The 14888-nt window shown below is 52.1% G+C and overlaps 2 protein-coding genes across 2 annotated transcripts in view; both read left to right on the top strand.

The window, feature by feature from the left end:
• The first annotated feature begins 3857 nt into the window (after positions 1-3857).
• NR1H2 (nuclear receptor subfamily 1 group H member 2) lies at positions 3858-10338 on the top strand. Its single transcript, XM_041745198.1, has 10 exons — positions 3858-4011; positions 4123-4256; positions 4851-4912; positions 4994-5125; positions 5480-5770; positions 5848-6119; positions 6333-6512; positions 7145-7244; positions 9147-9355; positions 9746-10338. The coding sequence occupies exons 3-10, from the start codon at positions 4870-4872 to the stop codon at positions 9890-9892; spliced, it is 1374 nt and encodes a 457-aa protein (XP_041601132.1). The 5' UTR covers positions 3858-4011; positions 4123-4256; positions 4851-4869; the 3' UTR covers positions 9893-10338.
• Positions 10339-11683: 1345 nt separating this feature from the next.
• Positions 11684-14888, top strand: part of POLD1 (DNA polymerase delta 1, catalytic subunit) — a 29184-nt gene continuing 25979 nt past the window's right edge. The window contains exon 1 of the mRNA XM_041745465.1: positions 11684-11755. The gene's annotated coding sequence lies outside the window, so the exon portion shown is untranslated. The remainder of the gene's footprint in view (positions 11756-14888) is intronic.

Genomic DNA, 14888 nt, shown 5'->3' with positions numbered 1-14888 from the left:
GCACAAACTAAAACCACAGTGAAATATCACTTCACATCCACTAGAATGGTTATAATCAAAAAGACATAAAACAAGTGTTTAGGGGTGCCTTGGTGGCTCAGTCAGTTAAGCGTCTGCCTTTGGCACAGGTCATGATCCTGGGGTCCTGGGATTGAGTCCTTCATTGGGCTCCTTGCTCAGTGAGGAACCTGCTTCTCCCTCTCTCTGCCCTCTGCTCATATTCTCTCTCTCAAATAAATAAATAAAATCTTAAAAAAAAAAACAAGTGTTGGCAAAGATGTAGAAAAATGAAGTCCTTAAAAATTGCTGGAAGGAATGTAAAATGGTGCTTGTGGTTAGGCAGTTCCTGAAAAAGTTAAACATACAGTAACCTCATGACCCAGTAATTCCACTCCTAGGGGTATACTCAACAGAAATGAAAGCATGTGTTCAAACAAAAACTGGTATTTGAAAGTTCATAGCAGCATTGTAGCCAAGAACAGAAACAATCCAAATGTCCATCAACTGATGAATGGATAAATAAAATGTGGTCTCTCTGTACAATGTAATATTCAGCCACAAGAGAAATTAAGTCCTGATGTGTGCTACAACATGGATGAACCTTGAGCACATTATGCTAAATGAAAGAAACCAGACACTAGGAACATATTCTAAGATTCCTTTTGTACAAAATGTCTAGAATGGGGAAATCCATGGAGACAAGAAATAAATTAATGCTTGCCTGGGGCTTTGGGGATGGGATAATTGGGGGGTGACTGTCAGTGGGTATGGCACGTTTTTGGGGGACAGGTGATGCAAGTGTTCTAAAAGTGATTGTGGTAATGGTTGCAACAGTTCTGTGAATATACTAAAAACATTGAATTTTACACTTTATCATATTTTTATTTATTTTATTTAAAATTTTATTAAATATTATTTTAAATTAAATATTATTTAAACTTTTTAATCTTATTTAAATTCAATTTGCCAACATATAGTATAACACCCAGGGCTCATCTCATCGAGTGCCCTCCTTAGTGCTCATCACCCAGTTACCCCATCCCCCCACCACCTCCCCTTCTGCAACTCTTTGTTTGTTTCCCAGAGTTAGGAGTCTCTCATGGTTTGTCTTCCTCTCTAATTTTTCCCCACTCCATTCCCCTCCTTTCCCATATGGTCCCTTTCATTATTTCTTTTTTTCCCTTTCATTATTTCTTATATTCCACATACAAGTGAAACCATATGATAATTGCCTTTCTCCGATTGACTTATTTCACTCAGCAATACCCCCCCCCCCAGTTTCATCCACATCGATGTGATTAAGTATTCGTTCTTTCTGATGGCTGAGTAATATTTCATTGTATATATAGACTACAGCATCTATATCCATTTGTCTGTTGAAGGACATCGTGGCTCCTTCCACAATTTGGCTATTATGGACATTGCTGCTATGAGCATTGGGGTGCAGGTGTCCCAGCATTTCACTACATCTGTATCTTGGGGTAAATACCCAGTAGTATGATTGCTGGGTCATTGGGTAGCTCTATTTTTAGCTCCTTGAGGAACCTCCACAGTTTTCCAGAGTGACTGCACCAGGATGCATTCCTACCAACAGTGCAAGAGGGCTCCCTTTTCTCCACATACTGGCCAACATTTGTTGTTTCCTGTCTTATTAATTTTAGTCATTTTCATTGGTGTAGAATTATACACTTCAAATGGGTGCATTGTATAGGTAGCAGAATTATACTTCAATAAAACAGTTACCAAAATATTAGAGGACATTGGATCAGTCATAAATGAAGATATTGGTCTGAAATTAGGTTCAGATAACAAAACTGCCACTGACAGGGTTGACTGGAAAAATAAAAGTTACTTTACCAGCCAAAAAAAAAAAAAAAAAAAAGTTTATTTGGGAATAGGAGAGAGCTGCAATACTGTAATTTCGGATCGACATGCTCTGGCAAAACAAAACAAAACAAAACAAAACAAAACAAAACAAAACCAACCAAACAAAAACCCAGGTAAGCTCAACAAAAGAAAGGAGTATTATTTTATGGAGAAGAAAGAGGAAGTTGGGAGGAGTTGTTTTGATTGAAAGTCCACTGGAGAAAAGCAAGAATTCAAGGTGAAGATGGTTTCTCATTGGATGAGTCTGGGGTAGCTGGTTTCTTATAGGAGATGCGATGTACATCTTTCCCTTTGGGGGCTTGTAATTGAGGATTCTTTCTCGTTGAGATTCTTCTGCTGGGGTCTGTAATTGACAGTCCTTCCTGTGATTGACACAGGAGTGATAACCCAGGAGAGCTCCCCCTGCTGGTCTACCCCTTTCAATTTACTGAGGTCTCCCTTTATGAATTTTCACCCTGGGTGCTTAGATGCGCCAGGCACTGTCCTTCCTGAATCTTCACACTTTTCTTAAGAAATAGGAATAATTTCCCCTATTTTACAGATCCGTCAACTGAGACTGAGGGTGATATGCCTTGCCCCAAACTGCTGTAATTCATTTTCAGTCTCTTTCAGCCTTTTGCACTGTTCTAGGGAAGTTAAAAACAACCTGAGCATCCCCAAGAATAAACATAGTTCTCACATATTAGGCTCTCCTTATTTGAACCTGACCTGACTCATTCTTTTTACCTTATTTAGTTGTAATGACAACCCAACTAACTCTTATTGGGCCCAATTTATTTTTTTTAAGATTGTATTTATCTATTCATGAGAGAGGAGAAAGAGGCAGAGACACAGGCAAAGGGAGAAGCAGGCCTCCTGCGGGGAACCTGATGCGGTCTCAATCCCAGGACCCTAGGATCACGACCTGAGCCAAAGGCAGGTGCTCAACTACTGAGCCACCCAACCTCCTCGTTGGACCCAGTTTAGAAAAGGAAACTGAGGCACAGGCAGGGTCAATAGCCTGGCTCAATATAACACAACCAGGAAGTGACAGAGACACGAGTTCAGCCATTCTCTCCACTCTATGTCCATGTAATCACCCCTTTTAGTGGTAACATCCTCCGATTCCATAGCTTCAAGGTCATGTCAGAATGGACAAAACAAATTATAAAAGAGCATGACTCATACGTTGCAATAAAAAACAGATATATGCTCAATATAGATCTGATTATCATCAAGGAAAGACCAGAACAGTTCCCTTTTTCTACCTATTCAAGTACTGTGAGTTATCTTTAAAAGGTATTATTTGTATCACTTTGGTTATGAGGTTATGCTTTTTTTTAAATATGAAGATTTAAATTCATATTTCATTAAAAATACGAAGATTTAACAAGTTCTTTTTTATATATATAAAGATTTTATTTATTTTATTTATTTATTCATGAGAGACACACGGAGAGGGGGGGCAGAAACACAGGCAGAGGGAGACGCAGGCTCCATGCAGGGAGCCCGATATGGGACTCGATCCCAGGACTCCAGGATCATGCCCTGGGCCAAAGGCAGGCACCAAACCACTGAGCCACCCAGGGAGCCCTCAACAAGTTCTTTTTTTAATAGATTTTTCCTGGGTCTAGGTTTGCAATTCAATTTATTTCAAACCAATAAGCAACGTGCCTCTAAAACCAGAAAACTTGTTAATCAAACAAGGACAATCAAATGTGTGCGAAAAGGAGCAGAAGGTCGGGAACTTCGTGACCAGTAAACCCCCAAGCTACGAGCCCAGAGAGGAACAGGGCTGGAGCGAAAGCAGCCCAGCTCCCACTCCGAAGGTTTGGGACAGGCCACGCCCCCTCCCGCACTAAGTTCGATGGAACTGGTCCGGAACTCTCCTGCCAGGCCTCGGTGGAAATACCCCGGACCGTAAGCTTCCGGTGAGAATACGACTTCCGTGCGGGGCAGCCGATTTGGCTAGTTAAGCGGACCGGAAGTCCGTCACTCCTGACTGCCCGCCCCCTTCCTAAAGTGACGCACGGCGGGGTTGCCGGAAGAAGTGGCGAAGTTACTTTTGAGGGGATCCGAGAAGCGGCGGCGTGCCAGGGGATACAGAGAAGGAGGAGGAAAAGCAGAGCAAGGGGACAGAGGCAGGTGCACTAGAGCGTGGGGAGACTCGGGAGGCGTCCTGGGCCCGGGGCTTCCCGGCGTTCCCCGCGCTGCTCCGCTCAGCCTCCTTCTCTCCTACCCCCCTCCCTTCCGTAGCTCGCGCTGTCTCCGGTTGTTTCCAGGGCAACGGGAGTAGGAGACCCCGCGAGAGGCCGCCCACAAGACCCTCGCGCGCAGCCATGAGCCCCGCCCCCCACTGGTGTTCGGAGAGGGGCGGGACCTGGAGCGAGGTGTGGGGGCGGAGCGTGAAGGGAGGGGGGTGGAGGCGTGGCCTGACGGGAGGAGGGGCGGGGCCTGCAGGGAGGAGCACCGGCGGGGCGGGGCAAGGGGAGGGGCGGGGCGTGATGGCTGGAGTGAGGGTGGGACCTGGTAGGCTTGGGCGGGACCTAGATGGAAAAGATGGGGGTGGGGCATGGGGAGGTGGTGGGGTCAGGGTGGGAGTTGGGGGTGCTATTTTCGCGGAGGTGGGGAGTTCTTACTCGTAGGTAGGGTGAAACTGGGTGGGATGGAGGAAGTGAGGGCGGAGCACGATGGAAGCAGAAAGGGCAGTACCTGCAGGAACGGAGTGGGCGGAGCCTACGGGAGGGGCGGAGTCTAGGTGAGGGCAGGGCTGAGAGTCTGTGGAGGCCTGTAGCGGTCGGGGGCGGGCTCTGTCCCAACCTGAGGAGAGGTCGCAGAGGCAGGCAGGGGCTAGGCGGGGGTCTCTGCAGTAAAGGAGGAGCCTGGAAAAATGGAAGAAACAGGTGCCCGCATCAGGACCTGGGACTGGCCTAACCTGAGCCTCCCTGGCCCCACAAGGCTCTCGGTCCCCCCGTATTCTGCAGGTTTCTCCGTGAGTCCACCATGTCCACCCCCACCACCAGTTCTCTGGACACGCCCTTGCCTGGTGAGTGAGCTCCTTCCCGGCCCAGCCCCGACCCCCGTGGCACACTTGTCAGGAGAAACTCACTGTGCTTACCTCTCCCAGGAAATGGCCCGCCTCAAGCCAGCGCCCCGTCTTCTTCACCAGCGATAAAGGAGGAGGGTCCTGAACTGTGGCCTTCGGGTCCAGATCCTGATGTCCCAGGCAGCGATTGGGCCCGCTCCGCTTGCAGCGGGGGTGAGATGGGGGCCAAGGACAGGGGCTGGGACAGGGTTGGGGAAGGATCCAGAAAGGGAGAAAGATCAGAAATGAGGATGGGAGGCTCCCAATTTCTCGTTAATTTTTTCTTCCATGCTTACTTGTCACTTTTTTTTTCTTTTTTTGCCCGTGAGCATATTTTTTTCCTACTTGATGCCTCTTGTCATGTGTTCTTTGGGGTTCACTGATATGCACGCTTTTGTTTCTGAGACACCATTTCTCTGGGTCACTGTCTGTATCCTGGCTTTTTGCTTCTTTCTTGTGGGGATGATCCTTGGGCTGCAATTTCCTTCCGAGGCCCTGTGTCTCAGGATTCCTGACCACCCACCCCAGTCATTCCAGACCCTGCTGAGGAACCTGAGCGCAAGCGAAAGAAAGGCCCAGCCCCAAAGATGCTGGGCCATGAGCTGTGCCGTGTGTGCGGGGACAAGGCTTCTGGCTTCCACTACAACGTGCTCAGCTGCGAAGGCTGCAAGGGTTTCTTCCGGCGCAGTGTGGTCCGAGGCGGGGCCAGGCGCTACGCCTGCCGGGGTGGCGGGACCTGCCAGATGGACGCCTTCATGCGGCGCAAGTGCCAGCAGTGCCGGCTGCGCAAGTGCAAGGAGGCCGGGATGAGGGAGCAGTGTGAGTGCTGGGGGGAGAGCCAGCCGGACCCCTGCCCAACCCTGGGGCCTCTGCTGAGGCCTCTATCTCCCGAACAGGCGTCCTCTCAGAGGAGCAGATCCGAAAGAAAAAGATTCGGAAGCAGCAACAGCAGCAGCAGCAGCAACAGTCACCCGTAGGGCCAATGGGCAGCAGCAGCACAGCCTGTGGACCTGGGGCCTCCCCTGGAGGGTCTGACGGAGGCGGCCAGGGCTCTGGGGAAGGCGAGGGTATTCAGTTAACAGCTGCTCAGGAACTAATGATCCAACAGTTGGTGGCAGCTCAACTGCAGTGCAACAAACGCTCCTTCTCTGACCAGCCCAAAGTCACGGTACCTCCCCTCCCACAGCCTTGAGGGATGATGAGCATGGTGGGGTTGAGCCAGTAGGGCTGTAGCCAAGGGCATGGGGAGGTAATGAGCCTTCAGAGGGCAGGGCCTTGGAGTGGAGGGTCTCCTAGGGTACAGTCTTTGCCTCAAGGTGTCCCTGCAGCCTTGGGCTTGAGGGAGAAGTCCTGAGAATAACCGTGGCCCCTGTTTCCCCAGCCCTGGCCTCTGGGTGCAGACCCCCAGTCCCGCGATGCCCGCCAGCAGCGTTTTGCCCACTTCACGGAGCTAGCCATCATCTCAGTCCAGGAGATTGTGGATTTCGCCAAACAAGTGCCTGGCTTCCTGCAGCTGGGCCGCGAGGACCAGATCGCCCTCCTGAAGGCGTCTACCATTGAGGTAATGGGCAGTCTGCCCATCCTCTACAAGGCCCTTCCTTCCTGCCCATGAGGAGCTCCAGGGATAAGCCTCAGGAAAGCTGTTGGAAATATAGTGATGAGCCATATACCTCCAGTTGTTGCCCTTGTGGAGAGGATACCCTACAGGGGAAGGCCAAAATACTAAACAGATAATCAGAGCCTCCCATGAGCCAAGGAGAAAAAGGAAAGGGGCCAGGGCTGGGAAAAATCGAGGATTGGGCTGGAAAGAATGTGATGCTGAGAAGGCTATTCAGATGAGTTGGCATTTAATCCAAAGCAACCATAACAAATAAATATTGAGTTCCTAGCATATATGAGGCTCCACTCCAAGTGCTGAGTGTGTGGCAATGAAGAAAACAAACTGCCTGTCCCCATGCCTCATAACCACCTGGGAAGAGTATCCCAAGTGGAGGGTGCTGTGGGTGCTAAACCTGGAGGAGAGAGAGTTTGGGGTATCTGACATGCTGACCGCAGGCTGGGGTGACTGAGGGAACAAGGGATGATTTCTGGCGAGATTAGGTCCCCCCACAGGCCAAGAGAGGAGAGACCAGTGGCTAAAGGGTCATAGGGACTCCTAGAGCCCCTGCCTACTTCTCTCCCTGCTGTCCCCAGATCATGCTGCTAGAGACGGCCAGACGCTACAACCATGAGACTGAGTGCATCACTTTCCTGAAGGATTTTACCTATAGCAAGGATGACTTCCACCGTGCAGGTACAACAGAGTGGACTGGCAGGGTGCAGGGCTGGTGCCCCTGCTGGGCCCCTACTGGTGGGAGACCTCAGGCCCTCATTCTTGTCTGCCTCCATTTCTTTATTTCCAAAGTATGGGGAGCTCTCCTTGTGGTGAGATAAGGGTACAGAATGCCGAGTCTGTGCACTAGGATGCAATGCAGGATGAGGTGAAGGGGGCTCTACTGTCACATAGGGCATTTTGATAGGAATCAAGAAAAAATGCTCCCTCCTCCCAAAACCTGGTGTCACTGGAGGAAGACTGCATCTTAGTCCATTGCAACCTACTCAACTGTACGGGGCAGTCCTGGTCCCTGCCCTCCAAGAACATTTACTTGGGGATGTGACCTAGGTGGTGGGCTTTTGGAGGAAGTTGAGGCCTTAGGGGTGAGATTTATCACCTAGGAAAAGGGAATTGGGGAGTAGCATTGCCTTCTGGGAACCCCATGTACGAAAACGCTGTGCTTGTTCAGTCTCTGGCCTTTCTCTATAAGTCCTGCTCTCCCTCACCATCTCTTCCTGGGGCACCTGTCTGTACTCCCACATGTGTGTTCCTAACCTCATCCTCTTCCCTTCCTCAAACCCCTGGCCATCTCAACCCCCTTTGAATATGAACTTGACAGGGGAGCAGTGGGTGGGGAGAATGATTTTGGCAGAGGGCCCTGAGGTAGGGGAAGACCTAGATGGTTTTAAGGAACTACAGCGAGGCACAGGGAGCTGGGGCTGGAGAGAAAGATGAGGTCCTACCAGTGTCTCTTCCTGGAACATTGCCAGGTCCCCTCGCTGGGTTCTCTTGAATGTGTCTGTTCACACCACAAACAGAAGGATCCTGTTAATACCAAGTCAGCCCATGTCCTTCCTCTGCTCACTAGCCTGCATGGCTCCGGTCTCATTGGAAGAAAAGGCAGAGTCCTTGCCATGGCCCACAGGCACTGCAGGAGCCTCTCTGTGTTCATCTCCCATTCCCACCCTCCTCCTACCACACTGGCTTCCTCCCTGTTGTTGGAACCCAGCAACTGTGCTCCTGCCTCAGGGCTTTTGTAGTTGCCGGTCCCTCAGCCAACATGGGTGCCAACTCACCCTGGTTCATGTGGGACCTTTGTAGTTTCAACATTGAAAGTCTTGAGGCCCTGAAAGCTGCCCAGTCCTGGGCAAAACAGACAGTGGTACCCACCTGGAACACTTATACATCCTTGTAACTTGTCCCTTTCCCTCCTTTGGGTTGTTGCTCAAAGGTCACCCTACAGTGAGGCCTTCCTACACAACATCACCATGCAGTGGCCACCTTATCTAAGATGCTGATTTGGTTCTAGATGCCTCCATTGTCCTTCCTTGCATTAACCTTCATCCAGCAGAACCCATTACTCTCACAGGCCGAATGGCTCACTTACATGTTTGTCTGTTGTCTCTTCTCCTCAACCCCCAAATGCAAGTTCCACAAGAGGGGAGGCTTTGTCTCGTAAACAGCTCTGCCCCGAAGCCTGGCACATAGTAGGTGATTGATAATGTTTGATGAATGAACGAACTGCTCTTGGGAATAAGTTTAGGCTTTACTCTGAGCAGGGGTGGCTACCACAGGAACGACACAATGTAACCAAGGTTTAAAATTTTTTCCTTTCCTGAAGTCAGGAAGGAAGTGAAGGTAGGGTGGGGTCATAGAAAATACCAAAGAACCCTTCACTTTTGGTTACTCCTTCCTTTACTCAAGCAGGGGTTATAGCACACTTACCATGTGCCAGGCACTCATATAGGCGGTGGAGACAGGTGAACAGATGTGACAAGGACACTAAAATTGCTGCCATTCTCAGTAGCAGGATCAGGACCCGGGAGTGGGGTCAGTCTGGGGCTGGGGGAGCTTATCAGGCTGGGCCTCCCGCCCCCACAGGCCTGCAGGTGGAGTTCATCAATCCCATCTTCGAGTTCTCGCGGGCCATGCGGCGGCTGGGTCTGGATGATGCTGAGTACGCCCTCCTCATCGCCATCAACATCTTCTCTGCTGACCGGCCCAATGTGCAGGAGCCCAGCCGCGTCGAAGCCCTACAGCAACCCTACGTGGAGGCGCTGCTCTCCTACACGCGCATCAAGAGGCCACAGGTAGGCGTCTCCTGGAGCTACCCAGAGCCCAGCCCTTCCTGCAGCCCTGGCAGGGGGACAGGAAGCCAAGACCCATGTGGGTAAGCCCAGGGCTGTGGTGTTACTTCCTCATCTGAGCCCGGCTCCCTTGGCAGCAGAGCTCTGAGCTCTGGCTGACATCCTCCCCGCAGAGTCTGTCCTCAGGCCCCTGTCCCCTGGCCAAGGAGCCAGGCCTAGTACAGGCATAGGGGTGGGGGCCCCCGTGCTCTGCCCAGCCACTCCCACCGTGTTTTCCTGGCTAGCCCAAGGACGGAGACCCTCCTGGTGGTCCTGATGGGCCAAGTAGGCTGAGCAGAGCCTCACGAGTCAGGAGCCCTGGCCAAAGCCCACCTTCTTCCTGTCCCCATGCAGGACCAGCTGCGCTTCCCTCGAATGCTGATGAAGCTTGTGAGCTTGCGCACCCTGAGCTCTGTGCACTCCGAACAGGTCTTTGCCCTGCGGCTTCAAGACAAGAAGCTGCCGCCTCTTCTGTCTGAGATTTGGGACGTCCACGAATGAGGGGCCTGGTGACCCTGCCCCACAGCCCTGTACCCTTCAGCAAATGGACATTGTTACCCCTTCCTCCTCCTGGAGTGGGAAGGGGCCCAGCCTGGGGTCCCACCTTGTGGCTTTTAGCACAAGCCCTGGCCCCACCAGCCCTCAGCCCACGGGTGAGCCCCAGTCAGGGTCCAGGAGGCTCCCCCCTGCCTACTGAGTCTTCCTGGGAGGGCTGGATGGGTCATAGATCCCAACCTCTGACTCTCCTAGCACTACCAGCCGCCCTCCCCACCCAGCTTACACCTCAAGCTCACTGCGCACCTTGAACAGAGGGATTGGGGGACCTGAGGCTCTCCCCTCCAGCCTGAGAGACTGCAGGCCTCCTCCCCTTGTTCCTTTTATTTAATAAAAACTAAAAAAAAAAAAAAAAAAAGACAAAAACAGGAAAATAAAAGTATGAATAGAAACCTGCCTTGAGCCAGACTGAGTCAAGGATGTATATAGGTGTTGGGTGGTCAGGGTCTTCATTGATACCAGCCCCCAAACCTTGTTGTGCTTCCAGGCTGGTGAAGGGTTTGAGGTAATGGGACTTGAACTCGGGCGGGGGGTGGGGGCAGTTCCAAGGGGCTAACCTAAGAGCCTTGGGGGTCATCTCCCTACAGGTGAGTCGGAGCCTGTTGAAGGAAAAAGAATTTAAGGTGATGGAGGGACTCGGGCTTTCACTGCTCAAAAAATATTTGCTGAAGCCACTGGTGGGCTAGTCACTGTGCTGGCCATTCTGGGAATGCAGATATTCATCCAAGAAATGTGTATAGGGCACTTACTGTGTGGCGAACAATTGTGTGCACTGGAAACATGGGAGAACAAGATAAGGTTCGCTGGAGGTGGCTACCAGTCGGCTGGCCTTAGGGGGTGATCAGGGTCAACTAGAATGTAAGTGTTATTAATAGGGGCTTTAATGGGGGCAGCTCGCAGCTGTGTGTGCAACTAGACGTACAAGGTACACAAGTCCTCATCAGGGCATCAAGATACCAAGACCAGGGTCCCGCCCCCTAAATTAAGGAAAGGGCACTGCCAACTCTGGATGGTAAGAGGCTGTGGTATGTTCAGAGTGAGGGCGGACTGCAGAGTTCTCAGAGCTCCTTTTTCCCCAGGGCCAGGCCCTGAGGGGTCACGGAAGTGAGCTGGTTGGACAGTCCTGGCCAAGGGTGAAGGAGGTGTTGCCTGGAGGGACGGGCTGGGGACCGAAAGCTGTTTTTTAGAGCAGGTAGGGGGAAGTAACTAGTTACAGCGTCGTCCCATTCTAAGCAGTGTGCCTGGCTCCCCCACATGTGCCCACCCTGCGCTGAATCTAATGCGGCTGGGAAAACTCAGGCCGTGAGACACAAGTGACCAGACCTCCCCTTCGCGGGGACGGCAGGCGTCAGGTCGCCAGCGGAAAGAAGGACAACGCGCCGGAATCCATCCCGACTTGGCCTCCGACCGAAAGCGGGCTGAGGAGACCAGCGCCGCGCCGGCGGGCGAGGGGGCGGGGCCATGAGGACAGGGGGCGGGGCGCGCCGCTGCGCACACAGGTAGAAATCAGCGAAGACGACGCCAGGAGGGGCCGTGGCTTGGGAGGAGTCGGACCCCGCAGGACGGGGCGGGGTTTGGCGAGAATTATGGAAAATAGGGAGAGGTCACATCCCAAGTTGGAAGGACGGGGCGTGATCTCTTCGCAGTTGAGCGGAGGGGCGTGGCCTGAGGCCGCGTCGGGGCGTGGTCTCGCCCTACGGGCGCGGGAGGGGCGTGGCCCCGCTCGGCGCGCAGCGGCTCTGAGTCTGCGCGGGTAGAGTCAGGGGTCACGGCGGCGTAGACTGTGGCGGGAAAGGCTGTTTGAAGCGGGTCGGTAAGGGGAGAAGGGGGATTGCAGGGTTTCGGCCCGGCGGGGAAGGAGGTTGGAGGAGCCGGGCATGTAGGCCTGAGGAAGGGTTGCGAGGGGCGCGGAAGCGGGAGGGATCCCTTTGGCTTGAGGGCGCGCTGTACAGGGGCAAGGGCCGGTGGTCGTGGGAACGCGCGGGAAGATGACCGGGCCTTGGGGGCCCCTCGGAGTGCGGGGCGGGGGGAGCTTGTGCTGGGCGCCTGGCCCCCGGGGCGAGCTGGGGGATGGACCCCTGGAGGGTCTTTGGGGCGACGGGATCTCGGACGCGTTGGAGGACTGAATTGGTGCACGTGGGAGCATGGTGTCACGCTTTATTCACTAAATATTGAGTACCCTGTGCCAGGCACTGTTCTGGAAGCAGAGACTACAGCCCGAATAAGTTAGGGGAGTCCTTGCCTGGGGAGAAGATAGACAGGAGACTAGTGATAAGTATTAATGTTAAAGCAATGCTCTTGGGGTCTGATACATTGTCCAAAGTGAAATAAAACAGGGTAGCCAACCTCTTTAGCTGGAGTGATCAAAAATCGCCTTTCTGGGGATGTGACATTTGACAGAGAAGTCAGCCATGTAAAGAAAAGAAAGGTCTGGATAGAGGGACCATCAAGTGCAAAGGCCCTGAGGCAAATTTAGTGTGTTTGTAGCTGGACCCAAGAAAACAAGTGAGGCTAGAGACATGTTGGGGAATCGGATCCTTGTAGACGTTGGTGTGGGGTTTGGCTTTTATTCTAGGTTCCACCGGGAAGCCATGGGGGGTTTTGAGCATCAGAGCAACAGGACCTGCCGTGCCTTTTGAAAAACTCACAGGCTGCTGAGCGAAGATGGGATTGTAATGGGTACAAGAGTGGAAGGAGGAAGGCCAGTTGAAAGGCAAGAGAGGATTGTCGGTGCCTCAGACTGCCGTGCTGTCAGTGTCAGATTGTCTTTGGGGTTTGAGCCAGCAGAACATGGGGGTGTAAGGAAGAAGAGCTCAGATGACTGGGTTATATGGTTTGAGCAACAGGCTGAATGGAGAAGGCTGAGGCGGAGCAGGTTTGGGGTGCCACTCTGAGGTGGCAGTGAGTGGGCAGGGTGATATCAGTTTCTCAGCTTCATAGCCCCACCCGTGCCAGGAACCTGTGGATATCCATATCCATCTCTCCCCTTCCTTGCTGCTCATCACCACTCAGGCCTCCTGTCCCTTAGAGAGGTTCCTTCCCCACTGATGGCCTCTTGGCCACGCTATTCCCTTCTCTTGCAATGCTTTTTCTCCTCTTCAGCCCTTCTTGCAGTCAGCTGCTTTTATGGCAGATCCTTTGCTGGGCATTGGGGAGCCAATGAGAATTCAGTTTGGTGGGGAGGCGCACAGATGTCAATCCAGAGTGCTCAGAACCAATGCGAGGCAGCACTAGTCTTTGGGAGGCCTGAGAAGTGGCGGAGGCTGAGGGGAGACTTGTGGGGTTGGTGTTATTCAACAGGAGTCTAAACCGACATAATTTGAAGTGGCCTGTGTTCCAGGCACTGTGCTGAGTGATGATGCTGGGACCCCGACTTGACTGACACCCTGACCCCTGTGTTTTAAGGAGCTCATGTTCTGAAGCAGTTCCGGCTTCAGAATATGAACATGGGTATTGAATGTGGGTGCACATGTGCAGTAACAGAAGCAGTACTAGCTGCAGTGAGTGCCTCAAGGGGCCACCGAGTATCCTGGAAGAGTTAAACTGGAGCTGAGTCTCTGGAAGAAGAGGAGTTTAAGTGACTGAGAAAAGGGGCGAGCTCATCCAGCAAACAACTTCCCCACAGCCAGGCCTTGTGCTGGGCATCGCCAAGGACTCAGAGAAGCGACAGACCCTACCCTGTCCTGAGGGGGGTTCCTGTCTGGTGAGATGTCAGACACAGGCCCAGATGGTCCCTGACGTGCAAACAAGGGTAGCGGAGTCAGGAAGGCCCCCAAGGAGGGACAAGCCCAAAGCATGAAAAGTGTAGCTTTCTGGGGGATGAGGGGGAGAGGGGTGCATAGTTACTTTTGTAAACTGATCATTCTGTCACTAGATGTGTGTGAGCCAGGACACGGGGATGAGCAAGCAGAGGTGTCCACCTCCAGTCTGTGTCTACTGCTGGGCAGAGAGCAGTTCACCCCTGCATCTCGCCTGGCACCCCTGGCCGCCGGCAGTCTGCAGTACTGGTTAACAGTGGGGCTCTGGATTGAGCCTGCCTATCTTTGAACCCTCCAAGCTAGCTGTGCCACCTTGGGCAGGTCGCTTCATCTCTCTGGACCTTGGTTCTGGTCACTGTATTGGAAGGTAACAGCACCTATCTCTGAAGTTTTTTTTGAAGATTCTGTGAGTTCCTTCATTCTTCATTTGGTAGATGTTTATTCAGCACATCCTCTGTCCTAGGCCCTCTTCAGGGCGCATGAGACATAGCAGGAAACAGGACAAAATTTCTCTCATAGTTTTCATTCGCATTGTGGGGATGGACAGTGAACAAGATGAATAAGCAGTGGTTCACAGAATTGAGTGGCCTTGGAATCCCTCCAGGGCTCGTTATCATAGATTCTGGACCCCCCAGCCCCCGAGAGTTTGATTCCGTTGGGCCTGACCAATTAGCATCCAGCACATTCCCACGTGAAGCTCAAGCTGCAGGTCCAGGACTATGCTTTGAGAACTCTAAGAACTGATACAGTGCATCACGCAGCGATAAGTACCATCTGGAAAAAAAACAGGAAAAGGGGTTGGAGGGTATCAGTGTGGGGCAGTGGAGATTGTTCTTTTAAACAGACCTTACTGATCAAGACCTTATGTAGCTCTTGATCTCGGGGTTGTGAGTACAAGCCCCATGTTGGGTGTAGATTACTTAAAAATAAAAATCTTAAAAAAAAAAAAAAAAAACAGGCCTCACTGAGAAGGTGACATTTGAGCAAAAACCTGAAGGAGAGGTGGGAGGAAGCCATGGGAACATCTGGGGAAGAGTATTTGGCAGGGCAGAGGGAACAGTCTGTCAAAGGTCCTGAGGTAGGACCAAGCCTGGAGTGCTTAAGGAACAGAGAGGAAACAAGTGGCTGGAACCAAATGAACAAGGGGGAGAGGGCAGAGATAACTGTCTAAAGGGGAAGGTCTT

Source organism: Vulpes lagopus, chromosome 2 (assembly GCF_018345385.1).
Source record: "Vulpes lagopus strain Blue_001 chromosome 2, ASM1834538v1, whole genome shotgun sequence".
NCBI classification, from domain to species: Eukaryota; Metazoa; Chordata; class Mammalia; order Carnivora; family Canidae; genus Vulpes; species Vulpes lagopus.
The sequence above is the reverse complement of the archived record's forward strand: the minus strand, read 5'-3'. Positions and strand labels throughout refer to the sequence as shown.

What these genes read in the sequence shown, in the direction of transcription:
- NR1H2 (XM_041745198.1), top strand. Translation starts at nt 4,870, where the DNA reads ATGTCCACCCCCACCACCAGTTCTCTGGACACGCCCTTGCCTG. An exon ending in TCTGGACACGCCCTTGCCTG is followed by an intron (nt 4,913 to 4,993) that starts GTGAGTGAGCTC and finishes TACCTCTCCCAG; the next exon opens with GAAATGGCCCGCCTCAAGCC. An exon ending in GGATGACTTCCACCGTGCAG is followed by an intron (nt 7,245 to 9,146) that starts GTACAACAGAGT and finishes CCGCCCCCACAG; the next exon opens with GCCTGCAGGTGGAGTTCATC.